Source organism: Lepeophtheirus salmonis, chromosome Z, assembly GCF_016086655.4.
Source record: "Lepeophtheirus salmonis chromosome Z, UVic_Lsal_1.4, whole genome shotgun sequence".
Classification (NCBI taxonomy): Eukaryota; Metazoa; Arthropoda; class Copepoda; order Siphonostomatoida; family Caligidae; genus Lepeophtheirus; species Lepeophtheirus salmonis.
In genome coordinates this window covers 5,898,291-5,909,816 of record NC_092584.1, presented here as the reverse complement: position 1 = coordinate 5,909,816, position 11,526 = coordinate 5,898,291, and the positions used below count along the sequence as shown (strand labels likewise).

At 35.0% G+C, this 11,526-nt stretch overlaps 1 protein-coding gene across 1 annotated transcript; it reads right to left on the bottom strand.

Moving 5' to 3' along the window:
• Positions 1-1,780: 1,780 nt before the first annotated feature.
• LOC121130447 (zinc finger BED domain-containing protein 4-like) lies at positions 1,781-6,295 on the bottom strand. Its single transcript, XM_040726193.1, has 3 exons — positions 6,256-6,295; positions 2,585-3,710; positions 1,781-2,441 (listed from the first exon to the last, which is right to left on the bottom strand). The coding sequence occupies exons 1-3, from the start codon at positions 6,293-6,295 to the stop codon at positions 1,781-1,783; spliced, it is 1,827 nt and encodes a 608-aa protein (XP_040582127.1).
• Positions 6,296-11,526: the final 5,231 nt, after the last annotated feature.

Sequence of the window (11,526 nt, the reverse complement as noted above, 5' to 3'; positions counted from 1 at the left end):
CTATATTTGAAATTTTTTTCCAAAATATTTAATTTTTAATTTGTTTTTCAAAAAAAAAAAAAAAATTTAATTCCAAAAACCAACCACCCCCAAAATACAGTCCTGTAAACGACTTCCATAGCAAAATAGTATTAACTATATAACTATTATTTCAAATATTAGATAATTGGAATCGGCATCAGGAATTTTTACTCGAATCGCATGGGAATCAGGAACGGGATTTTGGGTTGGAATCTTCCCCCACTATTATAATTGCTTGTACCTATGACGTAAGAACCTCACAGAAACTTATTGTTACATAAATTATATTCTAAGCATTTCACAAAGCACGATCGCTTTTTCAAAATTTATTATGATTAATTACAAGTTGGATTGGTGTACTACGCTTCTATTACCTAATAGGTTGTACGTCCCAAGAAACACGGGGAAATGGCCCGATAATGATTATTCAAAGGAATGAATATATTAATATATGAATCGATAATAATAACATTTGATACTTGTATATCTACGTCTCCTTATGTAATGTATTGATAAAGGATCTACAATTGTAATCTTGAGTCTATCTCTCAACCTATCTTTTTTGAAAGAAAAATCTATTGATTAGTTGCTCCACACAAACTTACACAAAAGTGTAGAATGTACAATGTTCGCTGTTTTTTGCTTCTCCAAATAGTACATAAATATGAAGCTAAATACTCAAATAATAATGCTTATAAAAAACTCGTAAATGCTAAGTCAAAAGAGAATAAAGTTGGTAAAATAGGATGTATTCTGGTAAAAATAAATTTATAATTAAAATTTCTCAATCAAGTAGGTCCTTGTTCCATTGAATTATCCTCTGGTGCTACAACGTATCGTCTTCTTAGAGTACTTTTCAATTAGTCTGTGAACTCCCTGTTGTTAATCCTTGCAAGGGGGATATTAGGAGAGACCAAGGGCTTCACAATGCAGTATTGAAGACACCATCGCTATTATCGTTGGAGGGGTGTATTATAGTATAAAATAAGGGCTCCTTGGCGCTTATAAAAGTTGTAGCAGTGGGCTTTAAACTTCAATCCGGCCCCAATTCTTTACTTGTACAACGTGAGGGCTGTATTTTGGATACTAGAAGGATTTCTTCATGCTCAAGGGAGCAGTGATTGATAAATTTAACTTGCCTTGGGACTCAGGAATTCATCTACACAATAAAGTTCAGAAATAAAAATAAATCTTATTTGCATAATTTGGAAATCAGGTGTCATCACCAACTAAAGCAGGGTTTAAAATCAAATGGGAGAAGTACGGGAGGAGCAACTGAGACTCTTGTCAGAATCGTTTAATTTCCGATAGCTTCTGTGGAGAGGTGAATTTATAAAGTTTATTGAGTGTATGTAGTGATGGGAAATTGGCTCTTTTCGGCTCCCAAACGGCTCCTCAGATTTTTTTGTTACTCTATTTGATCTATTACCAATAATAACGTAATCTTATACACAAAACGAATTAATAAAAATGTATATATTTTATGAACCTTTATTTATTTTTTACTCTACTGTGAACATTTAAATATTTTAAATTGAAGCTTTTTTAAACTAAGCAACTTTACAGTCAAACAACACACAAAATAACAAAAAGAAAATTAAAAATATTTACTTTTTAGTGCAACAACAAATAAATTATAAAATTTCAAGAATAAAGTATAGATTTCTTATATGTAACAACAAATGTAAGGATAAACACAGAATCCCTCAGCAAGACCCAAAAAATATAAATTAAAATTTGTGAAAAAGAAAAAAAGTATCTACTGAAGATTGGCATTTAAAAACACCAATTGCTTCACTATTGAGGGACGGATTTGGCTTCTTCTGTCAGTGATAATCTGACCGGGCTTAGAGAAGATTCTCTCGGAGGGGATAGATGTTGCAACAATGCAGAGTCTCAATTTCATCAGATATGTGAGGCGTGGGTAGACGGAAGCTCTACTTTCCCACCAATTTAGTGGGTCAGCACTTCTCTGGAAAAGGGGCTCCTCAAGGTAGGATCTCACCTCCATGATGGAATCTGATAAAGGATTCCTTCTTGTGGAGTCTCCAGTTAGTCGTTCTTCGAATAACCTCCAAACATCAGATTCTTGTCGTCTCTCTTGCTTCTCTTCTGTTCCTTCTTGACCCTCTGACATTGGACTTGGATGGCTGAACCTTGCTGCTCTAGAAGTTATTCTCTGAACAGTTTCATCAAATGCTGTAGTGTCATTGAATGCCAGCTTCTTAAATCGTGGATCAAGAATTGTCGTTTCTGACAAAACAATGTTATATTCTAATCGATGGAACATTTTGTTCATCATTGCACAGAGAGTATTCACTAGCTCTTTCACATTTGCTGTGAGTATGCTGGTCTGGTTCTCAACTGTCACTCTCTGCAGACCCCTGCACAGGATTAACATTTTGGAGGCTGTAACATAGCTGAAAAAGAGTAAATAGGTGTTAATTTTATGTATTTCATTGTATAATCATTATCGTTGATGATGTTTGAAACAGTTGTATTACAGGTATTCCAGAAACACACCAAATAATAATGATATTGGGATACAATTTGTATAGAGCACCTTTTTGTACTGATCTCCAGTGTGACTTGCTCAAATGGTTCCAGAACAGTGCATGTCTCCCGCACTACCTCCCATTTCTCTTGGCTCAGAGGAGCAATCGGGGCATTGATAACACATAGGGTAGACATGACTGCGTCCTTTGACTCCAGAATCCGTTTTAGCATATAAAAGGTGGAATTCCAAGTTGTGGCACAATCTTGTTTGAGATTCAGGTCAGGCATACCCATCTGTTGTTGTATTGATTTAAGCATGTTTGTGGCAGCTGTGCTCCTGCGGAAAAATTCCACTATTACCCTGACTTTATCCACAACAGGCTTAATCACCTTCAGAGCATCTCTTACAATCAGGTTAATTGTGTTTGCAAAACATGGGTGGTGGATCCATTTCAGGAATCTAACTGCTTTGGCTAGGTTTGCTATATTGTCGGTAACGCAAGCAACCACTTTATTTTCCACATTCCATTCTTTTGCAACTCGTAGGAGCTCCTCGGCCAAGTTCACATATGTATATCTGTTACTGAACTCAAAACAATCCAGAAGACAGGATGCCCTCTTGTAGTTTTCAATAAAATGGCATGTAACTGACATGAAGGATGTGTTGGCTTGGGATGTCCAGCTGTCAGTCGTTAGACAAACTGATGTGGCTTTATTAACCCTCTCTTGTACGGAGGCACGTTCTCGGTGATACAGGTCCGGGATCATTTTTTCAGAGAGGGTTTTACTGCTTGGAAATACATATAATTGATTGAGTACATGTATAAACTTTCTAAAACCCTTATCATCCACAATTGAAAATGGCTGAAAGTCTGTTGCAATCATTTTCACAAGCTCTTCGTCAATTTTTTTCTGTTTTGCAGAGGTCGAAGTCTTATCTAAAAACTGTTCCATTGAGCTCCGGGTAGATCGTTTAGGCCGCTGAGTTGGTGTGCTGATGAATGGTGATATTGACACTGCGGCAGCAGCAACAGGAGCAACAGTTACAAATGACACACTCGCACCTTCATTAATACCAGGTTCAACCGGTATCTTCTCAAGTGGAACTGTTGGGTGGACATTTCTCAGGTGTCTGTGGAGGTTGTTGATTGCACCGCCTTTATATGAAAGTTTGGATTTGCAGACAATGCACTCTGCTTTGGAGTCATTAATATCATTAAAATGATCCCAAATTTTGCTTCTTTTCCTTCCTTGATTCATTTTATTAATAATTTCTTATTTTCTTTTTATCCTCCATATTGCGAGGGAGAGAAAAAAAAAGCTTTTCGAAAGGAGCTGGCTCTTGATTGGTTGGGAGACAGCTCCCGTCGCTCACTTCAAAGAGCCGGCAAACGACAAATCACTATTTGAGTGGTATGGTAATCAAACAATTTAATCGATAAGTACCTGTGGAGTAGGATCTCTAAAAGAAGATGAGCATTCTATAATAATTTTCGTTGACAAATATTTATAATAATAGTAAACCCGTTGATTCATGTGCCATTTTTGATTTGATTCAAAACTATATGTAAAAGGCTTCAAGGTTGTAGGGAAAGATCCTTTTAAGTGATCCTTTATCACTCTGTTAGCATCATTGAATGAAGCTATATTCTGCATTCTTAAAGAACAAAATTAACAACTATAGATATTTCTTATAGCCTATAGCTTTTTCTTACTTTACTACATGAAAATGTCTCTCAAATGACTGACGCTCAAAATAACTTTGTCCGAATAAATACTTTTTCAAATGAATATTGCTAAGATGTCACTCGTTGAAATTAATGTAACTCAAATGAGTGTACATATGTATATAATACTTAAAATTGCTCAGTTTTTATCTTCCTAAAGTTTCAACTCCATCCATAATCTTCTCCCTTTGAGTTATCATACCAACATTTGCTTGATTTTCGTTGTAGCCCTCCTAACTATGCCCTTCCCCCAGCCCTTAAATGATGATTAACAAAAAAATATTCTTGGTTAAGAAGGAATTGCAGTAAAATGTATGTTCCATTGGTTTGATATTCCACTTTTGTCGAATTTCGATTAGGGTTAGCGCAGAAAAGTTATCTATTAGTATGAAGTTACCTTTGCCAAATTGTCTTATATTACGAAATCCTCTTTAGGTCGCACAGCTAGATCAAATTATGAAAAAAGGCATACACTCTTAAAGTAGCAAATTTAGATACTAAGAAGACCATTTTATTTATATTTTACATGGTTTAATTTAATTTTTTTTCTCTTGAGCAAAAAATTGCAAAAAAAGTTAAGGAAAATGATGATCCACGGATAGTGCGCATCATTTTTTTTTTTTTTTTTTCATTTTCATAAAGTAAAGATCAAATTAACATTAGTTAATGTAAAATAAAGATTAAATCTGTCATTTTCTCTTTAGTGACGAAGTAAAGAACTTTTGTCTCCTTTCAAACTTTGAACTAAACTTTTAATCTAAATATGACATTGTAGACAAATGAAGTTCTGTACAAGTTAATAAATCTCAGCTTTTTCACAGTACTTGCAATTAAAATTCGGGGAAAAAGTTAAAAAAACCAACTTGCCTAATGTACCCTGGGATCCAAATAAAAATGAATTTAAAGCTTCAACTAAATGTCATTTATTAATTAACAAAAGTATTTCAATTAAATTCTATTCTATAAGTAGATGTTTGTCTGAGTTCTCTTAATCATTAATGTAGCTGTCCTTAGTGGTAATAATGACTTCTAAGCGGGAGGCCTGGCACTTGCAGTGGATGTAGCCTCTGCCATGGCGTCCCAATGCTGGCTGACAGTGGTTTTGAGGGTCTCAGTGCTTGAATGGTGGACCCTGTAAGCCTCCCTCGACATACAACCAAAAGGTGTAACTGAGGTGATGATTGGCATCAGATCTGTAGGGGGGAGAAAAATGTGAAAGATGATTTCCATAGAGTCTCTCAACAGAGAACATGGGGTTCTTTCATTCCTGGACTCAAAAGTAGCCTCTCCACCCTCATAAGGTTATTTCCACCGACTTTTTTGATAGTTTTCTGGACAATCTGGTGTGAAACTCCGAGATTTCTCGCGTGCACCCTCATGGAATTGAGGGCTTGAGCTGTTTTTAACTCTTCCTTGTCCAGTTTGGTCGTTTTAACAGAGTACATCTTCGTTTCCAACGTAGATGATTGTCCTAGGGACGCTTAACTGTTTGGAGTGCGTGGATAGAAATTCGTCAATCAGGTTCAAGTGTCATTTTCTCGACTTGCATGTAATCTATCAAAATATGGATTGATTTTAATTATTCAACCCTCAATAATTATTGAATTAGTAAGTGTTCAAATTTCAATGGGCCTCCCGGTATGTATAGATCATTTGAAGTATATAGTATTTCAAATAAGTACACAGAAAACAACAAGATGAGGGGAGGTAAAAAAAATCATTTAACTTGCTTTGAATGGTAATCACAAATAATTTTTTGGTTTTTTTTTTTGCGATTGCAATACCATTCTCATCTTTTTTTGTTTATATAAATAATAATAATATACCGTTGAACCTAGGAGGGGGGAACCCCACACGTTATGAAGATTGCATATATAATGAAATCAAGTATGTATGAATCTATGTGAAGGAATGAACATCAAATTGCCATAAGTCTCCCCACATGCAAAAGATTTCCTGGTTCATATTGAAGAAAATCAAGGATGATCTTATCACAACTCTTTATAAGTACCTTGTAGACAAGTTGTAACTTGTCTAAAGCGATTGTACATGTTGTTATTTCTTCGTTCTAAAATGTTTCATTTAGTTACACCTGAAGAAACACAGATATCAATGGGGGAAAAATTTCCCTTTAATGTTGCTTAAAGTTTTTGAAGTCCATTATCTTCATTTTTGGATTGGTAGTTTTATTATTCTCACGCTAGACAAAAGTCCCATCCATAGTTATTTTTTGATCCATGGTGCGTAAATGAGTGAACATAGTTTACATATAAAATCGTTCAGATAAATCCAAACCCTATTTAATTTCATCCTGAACAATAAGGAAAGCATTTAACTCAGTTATTTCAATTTTAAAATGCGCGATGCATATATATATGTATAACAACCTTTTCAACAATAGCAGTATTAAAAAAATCAAATGAATTTAATAATAAAGAGTTGACTATATGATAAATGCCTATTGGGTGAATTAGAAAGCCAATACCTGGCGCCTCTCTCCCCTCTATATAAGTATGAAGGTATATAACAACTTAATTCCCATCGTTCGTTATATAAACATACATCTTGTATTAATCATCTAATCAAGTGGAAATCCATGAGTATACATATTGTTTATTGATAGAATTCCACTTGAGAAAAATGTTGATGGATTGATGTTTTAAGGAGCTTATTTTGTACGTCAACCCGATTAAGGGAAAACAAAAAAAGACCCACATTTAGTTCTTAAGTGCTTGGCAATAATAACTCCAAACAATATCGAGTATTACCACTTGTTCATTTATGTCAGGGAGGGCCAAATCCATGATAAAGAGGGTCAATTTTTAGCACTATCATTGGAGGACCACATGACCACGTACTTCCACTAACTTAATATGACAGACGCTACAATGAACCCCTAATAAATGTATTGATATCTGTATGTTTATTGCACCAACAAACAACAACTATTTTCTTCAGTTAAATACATTTTTACATGACTTTAATAAGATACAAAGACAAAAACAATTGCTTAAAAAAATTGGGAAAAAGTTTCTTATAAAAACATAGTCCAAAAAGCTCACATTCACTAATGACAACATTAATTAAACCCAATGAGAGACCTGTGGTTTCGCCTGCTGTATGTCAATGTCAATTTTTGTGGTCCCAATGAGCAACAAATGAAACAAAGTATGATTGGCGTTTCTCTCTTTGGATTTTATGTACTTCATGTGGGAGCTACACCGAGTAAGTTTGAAGGCCTTTTGCGGCCACTGGGCATCCAGTTGGGCATTCCTGATTTATGTCATCGGTATACAGGCTAGTTCAGGTGAATCCTGACCATCTTTAACTACATTCTGAACAATAAAGAAAGAATTTAAATTTAAAACCGAGAGGTTGAACCCTAGCTTTATTTGAGTTGCAACTTTTAATCTAAAACGAGTATTTACGATGGAGGAGATCCGGAGGAATGCGCTGGATACAGCCAAACTTACATCACGAAGATGCTAAGATATACAATAAGCCCAGTCTACGACGTCTACAACCACTTGAAGGAGGATGGGCATATGAGAAAAAAGCCCACAAGTCCCGGAGTGATAAAAAACGCATTCCACTATTCCTCATAGGCCTAAAATGTTCCTTGAAGTGATCTTCTGGGACTGCAATTTTACGCTCTCGCCATAAAATGCTCAGTAAGCCGTGCAAAAGTCTCTAGGGCCGTAAACACTAACCTGAAGAGGTAGTTATAACGCCTCTGCAAAACACATATCCTTACATACTTAATGAAGGGCAGCCGCGCCGCCCACAGAAGCAAATAGCGGAACTATTTGAAGTCCCATGTTAACGAAATCATATTTTATTCAGATGAGACACAATGGACTCTCAACAAATCCAACAGCATCCAGAACGACAAACGGTTAGCTATAGAGAGAGCTTATGTACTCCACCTCTTTAAAACCTAGTTTTCGGCCAGCATCATGAGCTTTGCTGTCATTGGGAGCAACGCCAGGGTCATGCCCCAAACCATCTTCTTTGAACCAAAGGAGAGGGTGGGTGCTGACAAGTACTGTAAGCTCCGATATGAACAAAACATACCTTGGATGAAAGCTGAGGCCAATGGCATCGAGTTCCCGTTACAACAAAACTCAGCTACCTCTCAAAATGCACGTACTAGTCAATGCTTGCTTAAAGAAGAGAAGATGTTATTATTAACCAACACACCTGCCCCTCTAACTCCACCGATATGAATCCTATGGATGACTTGTTTTAGGGGGATTTAAAGAGAAAGTTATCTTCCATTTCACACAAAAGCATCGACTCCTTGAAGGCCTACATCATCAAGTACTGGAACAAAGTCTCCCCCACTGTCGTGGTCAAAGCCTGCAAATCCTTTAGGCCTCGTATCGAGTGAATGATTGGCAAAAATGCATACATTGAATGGATATTTTCTTTGGTATTATTAGAACTTTTAAATAAATTTCCAAACCTCTACTTGCTTCACTTATAATCAGGATGTAGTTAAATTGTTCCAGATTTGACGTAACGAGTCTGTATATGTTTTTTTTTTGTTGTTGCATTAATATTTCAAACGACTTGCATCCTTGTTCCTTAGAGTCTCCTCAGTTTCAACATAATACATTTTAATTACTCACTTACAGAGGTTTGGGTATTGGAATCGAGTCCATACTTTTGAAACCCGACTTTCAACTCCACTTGATCTCCCAATCAATACTTTTTGGGCCCTTTTTATGTTTATTTTCTCATAAAATGATACGAGATATAAGGAAGGGAAAATATTAGTTAAATTGACGCCTTGTAGAGGACGCTCTACAATTTCGGACTTTTTTAAGGACGAATAACAGGGACATGAGGTAGGATGATATCGATTTTTAGGGCTGTAATCAGGGTTGTAATAACATATTCGATATGTGCGGCGGGAGCCAGATTCCGACATCAGCTAATGAGAGGAAGGGGAAATTTGTGGCAAAATTACTGCTGAATAATGAACCTTGAATCTTGGATCAGAAGGTAAAAAATGTTGTGGAAAAAATTTCATAAATTTGATTAGATGTTGTGCAATTTAACATGAATCTGTTAGGGGTCATGGGTCAACACTCCCCTGTACTACACAACTTATTGTATGTGAATTGAATCGAAAAAATGAACTCATCATTGAAAATTGCCAGCAATTTCATGAAGATCCAACCAACCCTTGAATACCATTCATCATGGTGAATTAGTCAATTTTATCGGAAACTATTATAAATCTTGAAACAGAAGGAATACTCATGAATGATTCTCTAAATATACTGAATATACAAGATGCAAGCAAGCACCAGATGATATCTTCTAACTAGACTCCTGAAGATGTTGATATTTTTATTAAATAAAAAATGGTCAATTTTTTTTTCATTTTTCAAAAATTTAGGCCTCTTTTTATGCTGATTTGACCGAAAAAATCGGCCAAAGTGTTATGCTTATTATAATTTGGAAATAAGTGAACTTTTTTGAGAGACGTGATTTAATAATTTAATATCCGTATGTGGTTAAATAAATTCATTAACATACAAGATTTGAACTCTTTGTTGGCTCCAAGTTGTGATACACATATTTATTCGCTTGAAATTTGTATTTTTAGTTTCTTTATTTTTGCATATGAAATAACGCAGGGCAGCCTGCCAAATTGGTACAGGTTTGATCTTGTCTAGTGCTTCAAATTACAAGTATTTTCAATTTTTCAAGAGTAAAATTGAAACAAGAGTTTTTGTCAGGATATTTATTTAACAAAATCATCTGAAAATATCGCTCACCACAACTTTTATCCAAAATATGAGCCCTCAGCTCTAATAATTACTTCAATGCAAGGCCTAAATCCCTGATTACTGATCCACTAATGGATATTGACTTCTCCTTTGACATCAGTAGTAGTATAACCACAAATGAACTGATTTTGATCCATTTGCCGATTACCGATTATTTCAGAGTAATTGGTGAAATCCTTGTATTAAGCCAACTACATTATTATTTTAAAATTATTACAAGACTAATATCAATTTTGTTCTATAGTGATCATATAAAAACAACTACTTTCTACACACTTTAATCTTAATAGTAGGAATGTTTATACATTATGAAGAGGTAATTTGAATTCAACAACTCAGCCACATTAGTGAGTAAATCCATTACAAAACCAAAAAGTAGAGTTTATTTCTTTTTATAAAAATCCTTTGTAATTTTGGGAGGTTAAAAAAAGAAAAGAAAAATCAACATGGTAACCCTGAGACATTAAAAGAATGCTTGAGCAACAGCAGCTTAGATGTCATGGCGTTTCATTAGATCAGCTACAATCAGCTGTGATAAAAGAGGAGAGCTAAAAATGAATACGATGTTGACCCTCAATTCAACTCCGAGTCTAACAAGGACTTACGATTATAACTTTGCAACAAGTCTTCAAGGTTACTCTCCGTCATTTATGAGCATACGCAAATGTTCAATCAGGTTTCGAGTATAATTACCAATTCCAAAAGAAAGGCCCTATACAAATTTACATCACTAATTATATCAATAACTGATCAACAAATATATAGTCCCACAAGGAACAATCCACTAAGAGTCGTTTCTAATTGGTCTGTATTCATATATCACTAGTGATAGTACACGGCATTGAATAGAGGCATTAGTTGTTCATGAACAGACAAACCTTACTTTAATAATATTCATTTGATGTATTCATATAGAAAATAACTCCAAAACAAATCCTTAGAGTTACTGCCTGCATTTATGAGCATACTCAACCATAGTTACTACCTACTTAGAGCGTCTCTCCTCGAGAGTAAAGCAGCAATGATAACAGCTTGAGAAGAAAAAACATTATTCAAGTTGCCAACTACAACAAAATTAACACACTTAAAAAGCTTAGGATTCTTTTTCTTTTTTTCTGAATATAAGGCGCTGAGCCTTATTTACAAACGCCTGTTGTCCAAAGTGAGGGTGCACATACTCCCTTTTTCATGAGTACACTTGTACGCAGTTACTCAGTGCTTGGATGTTCAATACTCAAAAATGAAAGAATACTGATAACAAAAGGAGAACACTCATTTTGTACAATTGAATTCAAGTAATTTATCTTTGAGCGCAGAATCCAGCACTAATCTCATTTTTTAATATATCTTTTGTTTTACATAATACATTAAATATTTTTATATAATATCAGCAATGATACTCCTCATCAAATTTATATTATGAATAAGTTATAAGAATATAAAGAAGAGTGACGTTTTTCATTATTTTTCAGCCTTAAAAC

Excerpts from the sequence above, each read along its gene's own strand:
- LOC121130447 (XM_040726193.1), bottom strand. The coding sequence starts at position 6,295 with ATGTACAATCGCTTTAGACAAGTTACAACTTGTCTACAAG. Across the intron at positions 3,711-6,255 it reads AGTTACAACTTGTCTACAAG|AGTGCATTGTCTGCAAATCC; the intron begins GTACTTATAAAG and ends ACTCCAAAGCAG. Across the intron at positions 2,442-2,584 it reads CTGGAGATCAGTACAAAAAG|CTATGTTACAGCCTCCAAAA; the intron begins GTGCTCTATACA and ends ACTCTTTTTCAG.